Consider the following 19,514-nt stretch of genomic DNA (forward strand, 5'->3'; position numbering starts at 1 on the left):
CATTACTGTGTCCAACAGTTATTACATATATCAAACTGAAATAGCTGTTGCAAAAACACCAATTTTCATAAAACATTAAGCTTAAGATTAATAGGGGTGCCCAAACTTTTTCATATAACTGTATACACACACACACACACACACAGTACAGACCAAAAGTTTGGACACACCTCATTTAAAGATTTTTCTGTATTTTCGTGACTATGAAAATTGTACATTCACACTGAAGGCATCAAAACTATGAATTAACACATGTGGACTTATATACTTAACAAAAAAGTGTGAAACAACTGAAAATATGTCTTATATTCTAGGTTCTTCAAAGTAGCCACCTTTGGCTTTGATGACTGCTTTGCACACTCTTGGCATTCTCTTGATGAGCTTCAAGAGGTAGTCACCGGAAATGGTCTTCCAACAATCTTGAAGGAGTTCCCAGAGATGCTTAGCACTTGTTGGCCCTTTTGCCTTCACTCTGCGATCCAGCTCACCCCAAACCATCTCGATTGGGTTCAGGTCTGGTGACTGTGGAGGCCAGGTCATCTGGCGTAGCACCCCATCACTCTCCTTCTTGGTCAAATAGCCCTTACACAGCCTGGAGGTGTGTTTGGGGTCATTGTCCTGTTGAAAAATAAATGATGGTCCAACTAAACGCAAACCGGATGGAATAGCATGCCGCTGCAAGATGCTGTGGTAGCCATGCTGGTTCAGTATACCTTCAATTTTGAATAAATCCCCAACAGTGTCACCAGCAAAGCACCCCCACACCATCACACCTCCTCCTCCATGTTTCACGGTGGGAACCAGGCATGTAAGGACCATCCGTTCACCTTTTCTGAGTCGCGCAAAGACACGGTGGTTGGAACCAAAGATCTCAAATTTGGGCTCATCAGACCAAAGCACAGATTTCCACTGGTCTAATGTCCATTCCTTGTGTTCTTTAGCCCAAACAAGTCTCTTCTGCTTGTTGCCTGTCCTTAGCAGTGGTTTCCTAGCAGCTATTTTACCATGAAGGCCTGCTGCACAAAGTCTCCTCTTAACAGTTGTTGAAGAGATGTGTCTGCTGCTAGAACTCTGTGTGTCATTGACCTGGTCTCTAATCTGAGCTGCTGTTAACCTGCGATTTCTGAGGCTGGTGATTCGGATAAACTCATCCTCAGAAGCAGAGGTGACTCTTGGTCTTCCTTTCCTGGGGTGGTCCTTATGTGAGCCAGTTTCTTTGTAGCGCTTGATGGTTTTTGCAACTGTCTATTCAGTAGGACTATCAGCTGTGTATCCACCAGACTTCTGCACAACACAAATGATGGTCCCAACCCCATTTATAAGGCAAGAAATCCCACTTATTAAACCTGACAGGGCACACCTGTGAAGTGAAAACCATTTCCGGTGACTACCTCTTGAAGCTCATCAAGAGAATGGCAAGAGTGTGCAAAGCAGTCATCAAAGCAAAAGGTGGCTACTTTGAAGAACCTAGAATATAAGACATATTTTCAGTTGTTTCACATTTTTTTGTTAAGTATATAATTCCACATGTGTTAATTCATAGTTTTGATGCCTTCAGTGTGAATGTACAATTTTCAAAGTCATGAAAATACAGAAAAATCTTTAAACCCTTTAAAGCCCATGACGTACTAATACGCGTCTGTGCCCTGGGACTTAAGAGCTTGACCTGTATTAGTACGTCATCGCGATTGCGCGCGCACACAGGCTGTGCGGGCGCAATCGCCGCCGTGTGTCAGCTGATTGTCACAGCTGACACCCGGTACTATGTGCAGGGAGTTGTCCCGCACCGCTCCCGGCACATTAACCCCCGCAATGCTGCGATCGAAGTCGATCGCAGCATTGCTGTGGCTAAGGGGAGGTGATCGCAATACTCACCTCCTCTTCCGGCCTCCAGCGCTGTCTGCCGCGGCTTCCCGGGTGTTGCCATTGACGCGCCCCCTGGGCCGTGTGCGGGGGAATACCCGGAGCCGGGTCTCTGTGTAATGCTGGGGGTTGTAGTCTCCGTGGCGGCAACCCGGTCCCGTGGCTCAGGATGGTCAAACCAGTGGCGGATCTGTCTACTTGGTTTTTATTGTTGAAATGTCCGACTACTCCACCCATGGATTGCGGTCACTGAGAACCGCCGGTGCGGGGCAGACCGCTGAGGCTGATGTTGTGTGTGCATCAGGAGGTAGTATAACTCCCCACGGGAGGAGTATAGCCTCAGGGCAGTGAGTGCAGATGATGGGGGTGATGGTGCGTGGGAGCAACAGTAATGACTCAGAGTCCAGTGATGCAGTCCAGGGTCTTTACTCACAGTTTTTACACTCCAAGCCACTTCTGCAGGTAATGGCTGCCCACGTCGTACTGTGCTCTCCAGGTGAGAGGCTTGGCCAACTCCCAGGTACCTTTGGAATGCTTTTCAGGACCCCCTTCGTGTGTCCTTCCTCTGGCCCATCGTACCCCACAATTGACCACGTTTCTGTCCACCTGCCTCGGGCCTTGGCGGGCAAACGTATGTTCCATTTCCCTGGGCCCTATATGGTGCCTTTCTAATGGGTGTAGTGAGGGGCCGTGACACGTACAATGCCACAGCCTCCGGTTACTAGCTGAGGGTAGTTGCTCTCCTCCACTAGCTGAGGGATCCAGTTCCCTTTCTTGGTGTGACCCCCCTACTCTGGTAGCGGTGGGCGTACGGTGGCGACTGGCCGGTCCGCACCCCTGGGGTCCCTTCACTCCACTCCTGGAGCCTCCTCCGCTCCTCTCCTCTCTGACTGAACTCAGCAACTCTTCTCTTCTCCAGGCTGAGGCCTTGAGACTTGGCCTCCCTGCGGAGCAGAGCCCGTTCAGAGCCCCTGCTCCCAGTCTTCTTCTCTCTCTTCTCTCCGACTCCAAGATGGTGCCCACCTTATATACTCCCCTTTCCAGTGCACCCTGAATCTACTCTCCCCACCCACACACTACCGGGTTCCCCCTTTCTAGGTGTTCCCTCCCCCCACTCCAGCCAGGGACAGGGGCAGTTGTGCTCACTCTTGGGAGCATTGTCGCCCTGTCCCCCGTAAATGTGGTGTAGTGCATGTGGGTGTTAGGGTCCTGAGCCACACTCCATCCTTACCTGGAAGTGAGATATCACACCTCTGGGTGAGATGCAATACCTCTGTAGCGACCGAACCCTCGGGGCGCTACACCATGACGACCCGATGTCGTCATGACAACATCAGGGTCACCAGACAGCAGGAAGATTTTTTGGTCATGCGCAGTGCATGACCAAACAATCTTCTCACTGTGCAGCGCTGACTGCCTGCATGGCACAGGGATGGTGCCCCATCCCTATGCTATGCAGGCGATCAGAATAAAAAAAGTGAAAGTCCCATAGTGGAACAAAGTAAAAAAGTAAAAAAAACTCTCAAAGTGAAAAAAAAAAAAAAAAAAATTTGTAAAAATATTTAAAAAAAAATAATCCACCAAAAATAAAAATATAATGTACCCATCAATAAATATTGTTATGAAAAAAAATAAAACAAACAATTAAAGTGCACATATTTGGTATCGCCGCGTCCGTAACGACCTGACCTATAAAACTGTCCCACTAGTTAACCCCTTCAGTGAACACGGTAAAAAATAAAAAACGAAGCAAAAAACAATGCTTTATCATCATACTGACAAACAAAAAATGGAATAACACGCGATCAAAAAGACGAATATAAATAAAAATGGTACCGCTGAAAACGTCATCTTGTCCTGCAAAAAACAAGCTGCCATACAGCTTCATCATCCGAAAAATCAAAAAGTTATAGCTCTCAGAATAAAGCGATGCAAAAAAATAATTTTTTCTATAAAATAGCTTTTATTGTGTAAAAGCGCCAAAACATAGAAAAACGATATAAATGTGGTACCGCTGTAAACGTACTGACCTGAAGAATAAAGCTACCTTATCAATTTTACCACACGCGGAGTAGAATAAAAAAATGTAAAAAAACACAATTCCTGAATTGTTGGTTTTTGTTTATTCTGCCTCCCAAAAGCTGGAATAGAAAGCGATCAAAAAATGTCACATGCCTGAAAATGGCACCAATAAAAACGTCAAGTCATCCCTCAAAAACAAGCCGTCACATGACTGTCGGCCAAAATATGGAAAAATTATAGCTCTCAAAATATGGCGATGCAAAAACTAGATTTTACAAAATATGTGTCTTTTAGTGTGTGACAGCTGTCAATCATAAAAACCCGATAGGTTGTCTAATCACTTATACCGCACTAGGAACGGCGTAAATAATAAACGCTAGGGCTGGGGTTGGGGTTAGGGTTGTGCTAATGTTAGGGTTGGGGTTGTTTTTTTTTCAAAAGTAAAAAAATAAATAAATTAAAAAAAAAAGAAAAAAAGGTGACGATATGGCAACTAGTGTTGAACGCAAGTGCTCGCTACTTGAGTTTGCATCGGGTGCTCGGGTATGCATTGAGTATGGTGGGTGCTCGAGTGACATGCTCGAGTCTCCGCCCTAAATGCTTTGCGGCCAAAAAAACCTCGCGGGGATTGCCTGCCATGCACGAGCGATCCCAGCATGTTTTTTTTGGGGTGTCTAATAACCGTGAAACATGCAGGCGGGGACTCGAGCATTTCACTTAAGCACCCGTGATACATGGTGCATACCTGAGTACCCGATGCAAACTCAAGTAGCGAGCACTCGCGCTCAAGACTAATGACAACTTATTCAATATGATGACCTAATGTCATCAAATTTTGTGTCGTACCTCTGGGTTCAAAATGTTCACTATACCCCTTGATAAAATCCTTGAGGGGTGTAGTTTCCAAAATGGGGTCACTCGTGGGGGGTTTCAACTATTTAGGCACATCAGGGGCTCTCCAAACGCGACATGGCGTCCGCTCTCAATTCCAGCCGATTTTGCGTTCAAAAAGTCACACAGTGCTCCTTTCCTTCTGAACTCTGCCGTGCGCCCAAACACTGTATTTTCCCCACATATGGGGTATTGGCTTACTCAGGAGAAATTGCACAAAAGTTTTTGGGGTCCATTTTCTCCTCTTACCCTTGTGAAAATAAAAAAATTGGGGCTAAAACATCATTTTTGTGGAAAAAGTTTGATTTTTTTATTTTCACGGCTCCATGTTATAAAGTTCTGTAAAGGACTTGGGGGTTCAAAGTGCTCACCACACATCTAGATAAGCTCCCTGAGGGGTCTAGTTTCCAAAATGGTGTCACTTGTGGGGGGTTTCCACTGTTTAGGCACATCAGGGGCACATCCGCTAATTATTCAAGCAAATTTTACAATCAAAAAGTCAAATGGCGCTCCTTCCCTTCCGAACCCTGCCGCGCGCCCAAACAGTGGTTTTCCCCCACATTTGGGGTATCTGCTAACTCAGGAGAAATTGCACAACAAACTGCATAGTGCAATTTCTTCTGTTACCCTTATAAAATGCAAAAGTGGGGGCTGAAAAACATTTTTGTGGGAAAAATGTGAAAATTTTATTTTTACGGCTCAATGTTATAAACTTCTGTGAAGCACCTGGGGGTTCAAGGTGCTCACCACACATCTAGATAAGTTCCCTGAGGGGTCTAGTTTCCAAAATGGTGTCACTTGTGGGGGGTTTCCACTGTTTAGGCACATCAGGGGCTCCCCAAATGCAACATGGCGTCCGCTAATTATTCAAGCAAATTTTACATTCAAAAAGTCAAATGGCGCTCCTTCCCTTCCGAACCCTGCCGTGTGCCCAAACAGTGGTTTTCCCCCACATATGGGGTATCTGCTTACTCAGGAGAAATTGCACAACAAATTTTGGGGTCCATTTTTTCCTGTTACCCCTGCGAAAATAAAAAAAAATTGGGTCTAAAGTAACATTTTTGTGAAAAAAATTCCTGTGAAGCACCTGAAGGGTTAATAAACTTCTTGAATGTGGTTTTGAGCACCTTGAGGGGTGCAGTTTTTAGAATGGTGTCACTTTTGGGTATTTTCTGTCATAAAGACCCCTCAAAGTGACTTTAAATATGATGTGGTACCTAAAAAAATGGTTTTGTAAATTTTGTTGGAAAAATGAGAAATCGCTGGTCAACTTTTAACCCTTATAGCTCCCCAATAAAAAAAAATTTTGGTTCCAAAATTGTGCTGATGTAAAGTAGACGTGTGGGAAATGTTATTTATCAACTATTTTGTGTGACATATCTCTGATTTAAGGGCATAAAAATTCAAATTTTGAAAATTGCTAAATTTTTACATTTTTTGCCAAATTTCCATTTTTTTCACAAATAAACGCAAGTGATATCGAAGAAACTTTACCACAATCATGAAGTACAATATGTCACGAAAAAACAGTCTCAGAATCAGGGGGATCCGTTGAAGCGTTCCAGAGTAATTACCTCATAAAGTGACAGTGGTCAGAATTGTAAAAATTGGCCTGGCCATTAACGTGCAAACCACCTTGGGTTGTAAAGGGGTTAAATGAGATGTGTCCAAACTTTTGGTCTGTACTGTATACATACAGTATATAAACCCTTGAAAGTTAGGTATTGCCGTAATCATATTGGCCTGAAGAATAATATTGCCATTTTTTGGCTACGCTAGTCATTTTTGCCTCACAATGAGTGCTAAAAAAGCAAAACCCAGAGAAAAATGGCAAAATTGCACTTTTCTTCATGATTACATGGTAAAATGAATTCAGTAATTCAAAACTACAACTCGTTATGCAAAAACTAAAATAGAAACACAATGAACATATACTCTGCTATAAATAAGTAATAAGCAATAGTGCATATAAATAACAAAGGGTAGTTAGAAAACACTGTTTTTGATCAAAAAAAGCGTAAAAGCCATCCCAATACGACAGCAGGGAGCTGATAGATGGCTGTCATGTGATTGATGGGCATCATAGAAGACTCTGATTTTCACTATATTTAGAAATACTGTGGTATATATGCTATATATTGCATAGATTATCAGGTTCAAGTCCCCTAAGGGAACTGGTAAAAAATAGAGAATTGAGAATCATGTTCCCAAGTCATTTGTACTGTACAACAAACACAGTAAAAACCATGTCAAAATTGCGTTATTTCACCACACTTGGATTTTTTGGGGGCCATTTTCCCTTAGTCTATATGACAATATGAATGGTGTTATTCAAAACGACATCTTGTCCTGCAAAAAAACAAGACCTCATTTGTCTATGTCTTATGGCCATTTAAAAATGAAAACACAAAAATTAAAATTGGCTGAGCAGGGAAGGGATACATTTCATCTGCCGTAAGTTTGTCCATCCAGACATCTTATCCATATTATTTTGTAATATTATACAATCTTGCTCAATTTTTATTATCCTACTTAGTTTTGTGCCATAAGACTGACACTTTACTCTAAATCTCTTCCACAAGGTCGTTAATAACGAGAATAAAAAGAATTGGTCCTAACATTGATCCTTGTGGTCCCCACTGCTCCAGGTACAGATCCTTGTGGTCCTACACTCCTCCTGGTACAGATACTTGTGGTCCCCACTGCTCCTGGTACAGATACCTGTGGTCCCACTCTGCTCCTGGTACAGATCCTTGTGGTCCCACTCTGCTCCTGGTACAGATCCTTGTGGTCCCCACTGCTCCTGGAACAGATCCTTGTGGTCCCACACTGCTCCTGGAACAGATCCTTGTGGTCCCCACTGCTCCTGGTACAGATCCTTGTGGTCCTACACTCCTCCTGGTACAGATACTTGTGGTCCCCACTGCTCCTGATACAGATACCTGTGGTCCCACTCTGCTCCTGGTACAGATCCTTGTGGTTCCACTCTGCTCCTGGTATAGATCCTTGTGGTCCCCACTGCTCCTGGTACAGATCCTTGTGGTCCCACACTGCTCCTGGAACAGATCCTTGTGGTCCCCACTGCTCCTGGTACAGATCCTTGTGGTCCCACACTGCTCCTGGAACAGATCCTTGTGGTCCCCACTGCTCCTGGTACAGATCCTTGTGGTCCCCACTGCTCCTGGTACAGATCCTTGTGGTCCCCACTGCTCCTGGTACAGATCATTGTGGTCCTACACTCCTCCTGGAACAGATCTGTGGTCCCCACTGCTCCTGGAATAGATCTCTGTGGTCCCCACTGCTCCTGGAACAGATCCTTGTGGTCCCCACTACTCCTGGTACAGATCGTTGTGGTCCTCACTACTCCTGGTACAGATACTTGTGGTCCCCACTACTCCTGGTACAGATCCTTGTGGTCCCCACTACTCCTGGTACAGATCGTTGTGGTCCTCACTACTCCTGGTACAGATACTTGTGGTCCCCACTACTCCTGGTACAGATACTTGTGGTCCCCACTACTGACTTTATCCCATTTAGGAAATGTACCATTTACAACGATTGTTTTCTGTCTCTTAATCTTAACCAGTTTTTTACCCATCTGCATATAGTGTCCCCTAGTCCAGGCTTATGGAGCTTCAGTGTAAGGCTGCTATGTGGTACAGTGCCAAATGTCTTTGCAAAATCCAGATATATCAGACTTATTAACAACATCCACATTTGCTCTTAGAAACCTAACATGATGGTTAGACACGACTTATCTTTCATGAATACGTACTGGTTATCAGTTATTATATTTTTCTTTGCAATATATTTCTACATGTCATCTCTTATGATGCCTTCAAAAACTTTGCGCACTACTGATGTCAGACTTACCGAACGGTAGCTGCCTGGATCCACCTTCTTAGCTTTCTTAAAGAAAAAACAAGCTCTGATATGACTATGTTGACAGAAAAATATAAACGTTATGTCTCTTTTAAAAAAGGGAGGAAAACACAAAAGCGCAAAAAATTAAAGTTCGCCAGAGGTTCAAATAAACACATAAAATTCAGGTAGCTCATGAGGTTTTGGTTATCATGCTACAGAATGCATACTATTCTAACATGATTTGAGCAAAAAATATACAAAAAGCTTACTTTTTAAGATTATGAATCTGGAGATAAGATGATGGTGGAGGAGACTGCACAATAATCTTCATCTAACAGATGCATATCTCTACTAAACATCAAAAACCATAAAAAGTTGTGTGTGGCGCACTGTGTGATGACTTTTCTTACATTCCTAAGTGGATTTTCTCACATACTTTGACCATTTTGGTGTTATACAACCATAAATTTCATATATCACTGTCTGTATTGTTACACAAATTTGCAGAAATAAATAACACTTCTCCATCTTGGGATAAAACCTTTGGGAATGAATTTTAACGTATATTATCTTACTTTTTGTACCTCCCCTCCAAATGATCATCTACTAGGAGTTTATCAACCATAGGAATAGAAATTTGTGTAGGAAAGGCACATTTTCACAGGTCCAGGATTGCCAAATCCTCTTCACTTGGTCAATGCTGCTCAGTCTTTGTCTTTTTTGCTCCCATCAGCCCAATTTCTTTTAAACTTGGAGAGCTGCATCCTTATGTAAGAGGAGGCACTGGTACCCCTGAAGAGCCTCTGCATGATATGTCACTAGTGCGGAAAGGCTGACACCTACTGGCTAGAAGGGACCATGCGGAACCAACCGGAAGAGTTGTAAGGTGAACGAGTTCAAGCGTGGCACCCGGTTAGGTGCCTTGGATGACGAAGTTTCCAGATATAAAGTTCATACGTGCCAAACTGCGGGGTCATTTGGCGCCAAGGAAAGGAAAGGTGCGGACGTGGGCCAGAGATGACGATGAATTCAGAGTGATAGGCCTCAGCGGCGAGCGTGTGCCAGCAGGGTGCTGGCCGCTGTCAGACAGAGCCCGCGAGATGCCTAGTGAGATCCATAGACCCGACTACACCAGTCAAGACCCGACGAGAACCATATCTACGCCAGTCAAAACCCAGATCCTACAATGCGCCGGTCAAGGACTGAATCCCCGATCTGCACCGGTCAAGGTCCGGAGGCCAGATGACGACAGCCGGGAACCAGAGCCCAGTCCTCTTTCCCCTAGACCTAGGAAATCCCCGCTGTCGATCAAGCATTGAAGATCCAAGAGGAGACTTTGAGCGGGGGAGAACGCCTGTGGCGGTGACAGGAGGGAGACACAAGTGAGACGGGCCTTCACTTCTTACACCAACATACAGTACAGGGGTCGGCCTGGGTAAGGACAGCAGGTGGGGTTCATCTGGAGCAAAGGAGGCTCAGCTTTCCTTAATAGACTACGTTAAGAGGACTTGCGGCATAGCGGGAATACCAGGTGACCCCTGGTAGGGCCATTGTGTCAAGAGGAGCTAGCGTAGCTACTCTCCCAGGAACAGATGTACCATCTCTGTTAAAGGGACACTAGAATAATCCTTTACGAGACTTCTCTGATTATTCTGATTGAACTGTAAGACTTATTGTATGTTTCACATTGTATAAAACACTTTTGTTTGTGATGTTTTCTATTGTTAAACTGCTTCTCCATTTCCAAAAATGCTCACCATACCGTAAGTAATAAATAATTTTCTTGCCTGTTCCTGCCTTGTGCTCGTCTGTGCGTTGCATCCGTTCACATTCTTACACTTACAACTAATTCTCTTTTGTTTTCTTAGAATGTCTTTCTGAAAAGATCTGATTTGTGTTTCTGCATTTAGCGCAGGTAAAAGTGTGACCTCCCTTCCTTTGAGCTGGACATTACATTTATATAGCTTCCCATTTGCTGTGTGTCCATGTTCAGGACCTGGTCCTGCTCGGCCCTTATTCACACTGACATCACTATGACGCATGGTAAGGTTTTAATACTAGAGGTTAGGACCATCCCGATTTGAGTACACCTTGACGCTGGTAGAATGGCTTTTGCACTTTTATTGATCAAAACCTGCGTTTGCTAAGTACCCTACTATGTTTATATGCACTATTGATTTTACTTATTTACTTACAGCAGGGTATATGTTCATTTTGTCTCTGGAAAAGGAGATAATATATTTGAACTATATTGTTATTTATTTTTATTTATTGCTTTAGAAAATTTTATTCTTTTAGTTTTATAATTGGTCCCTTCTAGTTGTGAGACAATGTTTCAGATTCATCATTTGTGGCAATTTTTAAGTCACTTTTCTTTTTTGACTTGTAGTTTTTGCTTATTTTATTTTTTCGCCCAATTCATCAAAATGACACATGTGGCTCATGAATTTTGCTCAAAGGCCAAAATTTTCTTTTTTTCTGTTTCTAACTCATTTTGCGACTTGTTAGCAGAAAAGTTGCACGTTTCGCAAAAAAAAAAGTGCAAAAAAAACCTCACATGTACATAAAATCATTCCTGGGCAAAACTGAAGTAGAGTTTTGATAAATTTTGTGACTTTTTAAAAAAAATAAAAAGTCACATTTCATGAATCTGGAAAACATCAAGAAAATTAGAAAACTAGCTAAACCATAAAAGACAACTTGAAAAAAGGCGCAAGTCGTTTGATGAATTTGTTGCAAATCAAAAATTCACCAGTTGAGACGTATTCATGACAAAAAAAAATGGCGGTAACGCAATGAGCAATTGGGGCCAGAGCTCTTAAAGGGAATCTGTCACCAGGTTTTTGCTATGTAATCTGAAAGCAGCATAATGTAGGGACAGGGACCATGATTTGAGTGATGTGTCACTTACTAGGCTTTGTTTTGCTATTTCTATAAAATCAGTGTTTTATCAGCAGGAGATTACCACTACAGGACTGGCTGCCTAGTGCTTCCTGGTCGATGTGTTCTGCGTATCCCCACCCACACCACTGATTAGCAGCTTTATGACAATGTACATGTGGTGTGAGTGGGGCTACACAGAGCTCAGCATTCTGAGTGCTGCTCAATCTACAATAGAGAAAACTGTGATTGTATTAAAATGACAGCATCTCTGGAATCAGGCTTTCAGCCCCTACATCATACTGCTCTGAGATTACATACTAAAAACTCATTGACAAATTACTTTTAAAGATATGTGAAGAAATATATTAAAACACTGGTGTTTTACCTAATACACTGGAGAATATAGATAGTTACTGGTAAGGAAAAAGGTTCTGTGTGCTGATCCGTCAATGAGTGACTAACTGGACATGTGTGCTCTCTACTGCGTTGAGGCAGATCGACTGCTGCCAAAAGGATGAAATTGAGAAACTGATTAAAGTGCCAGTATCGATATATAGTGTGTATAGACTATCCTACAGACGGACTAGCCTTCATGTGCAGTTGGTTTGGATTGCATGTGTTGACTGCTGTGTTTTTTTTAAAGGAAATCTGTCACCCCCTGGAACGATTTTACCTATTAATATGGGCATACCGGTAATCCCCGGCTCCTCTCTTCATTATTTTCCTTCCTTCTATGGGCAATGAAATCGTTGTTTTTCTGCGCAGTCACAGTAACAGTGACTCGCCGGCACCTGCGCAGAAGAACGATGATGCCAATGCCCATAGAAGGGAGGAAATGGTAAGTATAATAGCGCGATTGCAGGGCGTAGGCACATGATTCCCGGGACCAGAAATGCACGTCACAGGGCACTGTGGGGGGGGTGGTATTATAATGAAGAGAGGAGGCAGGGATTTTTTCCAGGCACCTTACGCCTCGGAGCCTGGAACAAATCATTAGCATAAAGAAATAAAAGACGATTTCTACACATCAAGAACAGATATGGGCATACATGTATGATCGGTTTAACCATTCTATTACCTGTATGCCCATGTTAATAGGTAAAAACGTCCCAGGGGGTTACAGATTCCCTTTAAATAGGTTTACTGCAATATCGCAGGGAACAACCAGTGTCAAATACACCAGTTGTCAAATACAACTGGTGTCAAATACACGCTGGAATGGAGATTTAGTGATAAAAACAATAATTCCACATATAGGATAAATAAGGAGTCAATGAACCCTAGATTTTTTTTTAATTACAATAAACATTTCTAGCAACAAAAATGGGGTACAGCCATGGGGACATAATTTGCCCCAAGCTACACAAATCTGTATGTAGGAAGGTGGGAGGAGTCAATGATCTACTCTGAAGGCCGTTTACAGAACGAGCTAATATTCTAGTGACATTTTATTGATGATATTTTGTTTATTTGGGGCGGTTCGAAGCTCTTTAATTGGTTTTTCAATCCCATCCTTTTGGCAGCAGTCCACCTGCCTCAGCGCGGTAGCGAACACACATATCCAGCTATATTTTTAAAGATAATCATAACTTTTATCATCTACAGTTTGCTAACATTAACACCCTGGAAAAAAGGTTCAAAACAAACTTTGAGATGACTTACCCAAGCATATGGAAGATCTGTGTCAGTGAAGGAATACGGGAGTTGGGCCTGGTGGTTACAACAAATGCAGGTTTCCCATTCTTCTATGTGTGATGTTGAGAAAATCAAGGGATCAAAGTGATCAGGAAAGGATTTCCAGTCAGTGAAGAAGTAAGTATGGCTCTCTAGAGATGGGACCATACATTTTGCAGGATTCCATTTGAGGTTGATAGACTTGTCTAAGGAAGTGCCATTGTGCTCTGTATATTGCTCTGGTTCTTGTTTTTTTCTGACCATTTTCTTGTCTTGGGATTTCGATAGCTTCATGCATGTTACTAATGTCTCTTCTTCCTCCTCTTCAATGTCCTGGGTAGGAGCTGTGAATGAAACATTGCCCCCATGATTCTATGTCTATAATTAGGATTCTGCCTGGTTGTAAAACTAAACAAAGCAAAAATGAAACAAAATGGTTGGATTATTTTTTGAATGTTGTAAAGATGTTGGCAATTTTGGGAGGTTGTCATAGATATGATATTCCTGCAATTTTACCATGAGTTTTGTACCAATGCAATTTGCTATGTAGTGGGGGTGTTAGAGTTCCCCAACTCAGAACACTTTATAAAACTACTACCAAATATCACCCCCAGCTTAGTTAATGGCTCTGGAGGATAGCCACTGTCCAGTAATAAGGTAGTTAAGCTTGTTTTGAGATATTTACATATTTTTTTCCTGTTCCCCACTTATCGCTACACAGTTCTGCCTATGTGAATATTTCAGAAATTCCGACCATAGGTAAAGCAATATATCTATGACCCTGGAGCCTCAGGATTAACAGTTGTAACCAAATAAATATTATTTGTATAAATAAAGATTTCTGTATGAATTTTTCTATTCTGTAAGATTTCTGCTTCCTGTTGAAATCTATCAAATCAATCCTAGTCATGTGATTATTCGCTGGTTCCTTATAGTACAGTTGTCAGAGCTGAGTCTCATAATGATCCGTGCAATCATCAGTCTTCTATATAAAACTGCAAGCAAAGATATTAAAAACCATTAGGGTGCTCAGTGGTTAGCACTGCAGCCTTGCAGCACTGGGGTCCTGAGTTCAAATCCCACCAAGGACAACATCTGCAAGGAGTTTGTATGTTCTCCCCATGTTTGCGTGGGTTTCCTCCGCGTTCTCCGCTTTCCTCCCACAATCCAAAGACATACTGATAGGGAATTTAGATTGTGAGCCCCAATGGGGACAGTGCCAATAAAGTCTGTAAAGCGCTATGGAATTAATGGCGCTATATACAGTGGGTACGGAAAGTATTCAGACCCCTTTAAATTTTTCTCTCTTTGTTTTATTGCAGCCATTTGGTAAATTCTAAAAAGTTCATTTTTTTTCTCATTAATGTACACTCTGCACCCCATCTTGACTGAAAAAAAAACAGATATGTAGAAATTTTTGCAAATGTATTAAAAAAGAAAAAGAAATATCACATGGTCGTATTCAGACCATTTGCTCAGTATTGAGTAGAAGCACCCTTTTGAGCTAGGACAGCCATGAGTCTTCTTGGGAATGATGCAACAAGTTTTTCACACCTGGATTTGGGGATCCTCTGCCATCCTTCCTTGCAGATCCTCTCCAGTTCCGTCAAGTTGGATGGTGAACGTTGGTGGACAGCCATTTTCAGGTCTCTCCAGAGATGCTCAATTGGGTTTAGGTCAGAGCTCTGGCTAGGCCAGTCAAGAATGGTCACAGAGTTGTTCTGAAGCCACTCCTTTGTTATTTTAGCTGTGTGCTTAGGGTCATTGTCTTGTTGGAAGGTGAACCTTCGGCCAAGTTTAAGGTCCAGAGCACTCTGGAAGAGATTTTCATCCAGGATATCTCTGTACTTGGGCGCATTCATGTTTCCTTCAATTGCAACCAGTCGTCCTGTCCCTGCAGCTGAAAAACACCCCCATAGCATGATGCTGCCACCACCATGATTCACTGTTGGGATTGTATTGGGCAGGTGATGAGCAGTGCCTGGTTTTCACCACACATACCGCTTAGAATTATCACCAAAAAGTTCTATCTTCATCTCATCAGACCAAAGAATCTTATTTCTCATAGTCTGGGAGTCCTTCATGTGTTTTTGAGCAAACTCTATGCGTGCTGTCATATGTCTTGCACTGAGGAGAAGCTTCCATTGGGCCACTCTGCCATGAAGGTGTAATGACCGGAGGTCCGAGAGAGATCCAGTGCCTAAATACTCAATCTGACTCTGTAACAATTGGCACTTCTTTGGTTTTATTTTTAGGCCATAACAACTGAGCCGCCAGAGAACTTGACGTAACTTCTCAAGATGGTCTTCAAATGAGGTCCCGAACACCACGATGTCATCTAGGTATATCAGGACTGATTCAAAATCCAGATCGCCTAAGCAATGTTCAATCAGGCGTTGAAAAGTTCCCGGGGCGTTAGTGAGCCCAAAGGGCATCCGGTTGAATTCATAGATCTTTTTCGGCCATTGGTACCTGCCAATAGCCACTTGCTAAATCCAACGTCGAGAAATATTTGGCCCTACCCAATGCCGACAGAGACTCTTCTATGCAAGGTAATGGATATGCGTCCCTCACTGTGTGAGCATTCAATTTGCGATAGTCCACACAAAACCGAAGGGTCCCATCCTTCTTCCGCACCGAAACCACAGGGGCCGCCCAGGGGTTCTGTCTCTCTCGGATCACTTGGTTGTCAAGCATACTGGCCACCATGCGCTTCACCTCTTGATAGAGCGTTGGGGGAATTTGACAATAACGTTCCCTAATTGGAGTAGTATCCTCCGTGGGAATCTCATGCTCAATCGTCCGGGAACAGCCGAAATCCTCCGCATGTCGCGAAAAGGTCTCTTGATGTTCCCACAAGACCTTCTCCAGCTGCTCCAATTGCACGGGGGTCAGTTCCTCCCGATCCAATCCCATCTGGTCCATGATTACACGACCATTCCATTCTTCGGTAGGAGGTTCAGTCTGGCCTACTTCAACCGCGAATGTCCATGGAGACTGTTCATCTGGGCGAAGTTCGAACACTGTCTTGTCAGGCACCTTCCCTGCTGGCACGAACAGTTCAGCCAGAATGGTCCCAGCAGGAATTGTAACAGCCTCATCTAAAACGTTGATACATCTGACTGGCACCCGTCCACTCTTCACAATCGCCAGAGACCGGGTCACATGCGCCTTGGCGAACGAGGACTTCTCTGGGGCTGGCTCGATGAGTACTTCAAGCCCATTTAGTCTCTGCGCAGCCCCCACCGGTAGCATTAAGAATTCTTCATGTCGGGGCGCTAGCGAGATCGTGGTCTGTGATGGCACTTGGACCAGGCCCACACGACCCCCAGGGACCGCACTCTTCAGGAGATCGCAACTCAGCACTAGACGGTGTCACATTCTCTGGGTGGGTCGATGGTGGGTAGCACGCACCCAGCATCGGGGTCCCTCACTGGCATACATCTGATGATTTAAATCTCGCAGAATGTTCATTCCGAGCGTCACCTCCATCCCTCTTTTATGAGGGTGGTCCACCAGCACTATCCCTTTCTGACCCAGCTCTTGACCAAACAATTTCAGTTGCATCCACACGATCCCCTACACCATCAGTTGGCCATTGTTAGCGGCTGTAAGCCTTATCACTCGGCCGTCCTCGGGAACCACGAGTTGACTGAAGTGCCTCTCGTACACCTCTAAGGGCATTATGGTACATTCGGATCCTGTGTCAACCAAGCATCTCATCTTCTGCCCTTCAAACTCTACTTCCAGCACTGGACTGCATGCGAACAAATCTTGTTCTTCCCATCGAGGGCTTTGTGGGGGGTGGGCCGCTGCTGCTCGCCTTTTCATGGCAGCGGCTGGGAGTTTAAGGAGGCACCGGGGCTGCAGACATCCGGCAGTACCGGGAGATGTGTCCCCGACGCCCACACCTCCAGCAAGTGACTGCTCCTCGTGGATGAGAACTTGGATCATTCGAGTAGGGCTACCTGGCGGACTGTGGAACCACCATTCCAGAGGATGGGGCGGGTGGCCCTTCCGTAGGAGTAGGGACCGGCCCAGCTCTGAGTTTAGACACCTCCAGCGTTAGCTCCTTCAGTTCGGCATGCAGAGCCTGTACAATGTTTACCAGTCCTCCCCCTCCTGAAACTGGCGCCGGATCTCCCTCCAGCTGTGCACTGTCAGCTGCCCCCTCGGCCACCAGAGTAGACTCCTCCTCCCTTTCCACTGTGGCCCGATAAATCTGCCAGAAGGATAATTCCGGGGTAGCTCGGGACATCTCCATCAGTTTGTCTCGAAGGAGTCTATTGGCTAACCCCGTTATGAATTGATCCCGGAGCAAGTGGTCTACCTCTCGGAATGCCCCCATTGCCCCTGGGTCTAGTCGCTGCACCTCATTCAACGTTTCCTGTAAAGTGTTCGAGTACTGCATCAAAGTCTCACATTCCCTTTGGGGCCGATTGAAAAACAAGGAACGAAGCTGGGCCACACGAGCCCGGCCTCCTGAACTCCCTTCTAACAGCTCCAAGATTTTCTCTAACGTGCTCCTCTCTGACTCTGGACGTACCATCACCATCCGCCTAGCGTCGCCCTCTAGTGCATTTAATGCCAACTCTGCTCGCAATGTGGGGGCCAGATTACACATCCGCAGGACACTCCGGACCCTCTTAGCCCAATCCTGCAACGGCATGTTACGCCCGTCGTATTTCGGCATGTGCTGGAGTAAAGCTCCTACGGGCACATATCCTCCCACAGTCGTCGCGGCTGCCAGGGGTTCCACTACCAGCGGGGGACTGCTGGTGCGGCAGAGTAATTTCTTCCCTCACCTCCGTCCATGACAAGCACTGGATCCTGCCGACTACGCCAAAAATGTAATGACCGGAGGTCCGAGAGAGATCCAGTGAGTCACGAACTGAGACAGAGACAGAAATAAACAACACTTTCTTTACTAAAACAGGGATAAGACTAAAATTCAGTATTGCATGAATCAGCCTCAGGTTCTACCTGGGACACTGTCCCTACTAAATACACACAATCAGCAAAAGCTGAAATCAATGTGCCAATCTCAAGGTTTCCAGCTTATGTGAATTATTCTAGGGACAATTTTACCTAAACACAGTGTCAGTCTAGTGAGGGCGGTCTATGGGGATCCCCTGAGATGGCACACTGAGTACAATCCTATCACTATTAACAATAACAATGCATGAAACTATACCAATTGCTCTTATACCCCTATTACAAGGATACCCGGGTATCTTAAAGTTACGGTACCGTTAACCTCAGATGTAGTCTATCACAGGCCTGTGAATCACGGTGGCTGCAGCTAGTCCTGGAAAAGTTTGGCGCCAAAACAAAAGCAACGTTCACAAAAACAGCAAAGGTTCCTTGTCTTGTCGGCCGATGCCGAGCCCACACGCCGGGGACTTTAGTTAAGGTCTGGGAAGATCTCTTCACAAGGCTTGTCAGTATCCTCTCAATGGGAATGGCACCGGACCCCTTCTTTCCTCTTGCAGTCACTCACTCTTTTCCAGACCACCGACCATGTGTTCAGTCACAGAAATGGATTCCTCAGTCTCTTCCCTTCTCACTCGACACTTGGCTCCTTCAGCACAAAGTCTCTAGTCCACTCAGCATGGACTTCCACAAAACTCCACAGAGCCACACAGCTTTCCCCAGCTCAGCACTTGTTCTTAAGCAGGGACAGGGGTTAATAAACTCCACAGGGAAGCATGTAGAGACAGCGTCTTGTTGTAGCTCAGTTCTCACAGACTTCCTGTCTCGCCTCTCACACCGCAGACACTCTCAGAACGCACAGGGTCTCCAGCTCTGCCCCTGCTCTGAGCTCAGCCCGGCAAAAGTCACAGGGTCCTAATGCTCTCCTGCTGCTATCACAGTTCACTCTCTCACAAAGACCCCAACTGGTGGAGGGCTGCAGTGATAGTTGACTTTGTAGAACTTTCTCCCATCTCCCTACTGCATCTCTGGAGCTCAGCCACAGTGATCTTGGGGTTCTTCTTTACCTCTCTCACCAAGGCTCTTCTCCCGCGATTGCTCAGTTTGGCTGGACGGCCAGGTCTAGGAAGACTACTGGTGGTCCCAAACTTCTTCCATTTAAGGATTATGGAGGCCACTGTGCTCTTAGGAACCTTGAGTAAGGCAGAAATTATTTTATAACCTTGGCCAGATCTGTGCCTTGCCACAATTCTGTCTCTGAGCTCCATGGGCAGTTCCTTTTGAGCTCATGGTTCTCATTTGGTCTGACATGCACTGTGAGCTCTTATATAGACAGGTGTGTGCCTTTCCAAATCAAATCTTATCAGTTTAATTAAACACAGCTG

General features: G+C 44.6%; 1 protein-coding gene across 2 annotated transcripts in view; it reads right to left on the reverse strand.

Annotated features, from left to right (window-relative positions):
- Nucleotides 1–19,514, reverse strand: part of SAMSN1 (SAM domain, SH3 domain and nuclear localization signals 1) — a 97,855-nt gene that overhangs the window by 74,314 nt on the left and 4,027 nt on the right. Inside the window, exon 3 of one of the 2 annotated variants that reach the window (XM_073668243.1) lies at nt 13,186–13,541. In XM_073668243.1, coding sequence (XP_073524344.1) covers nt 13,186–13,541 — 356 coding nt within the window. Of the gene's footprint in view, nt 1–8,649; nt 8,883–13,185; nt 13,542–19,514 lie in introns of those variants that run through there. The other variant, XM_073668245.1, reaches the window with a different exon arrangement.

Source organism: Phyllobates terribilis, unplaced genomic scaffold, assembly GCF_046119375.1.
Source record: "Phyllobates terribilis strain yellow unplaced genomic scaffold, ASM4611937v1 Scaffold_2__4_contigs__length_985480577, whole genome shotgun sequence".
Taxonomy (NCBI): Eukaryota; Metazoa; Chordata; class Amphibia; order Anura; family Dendrobatidae; genus Phyllobates; species Phyllobates terribilis.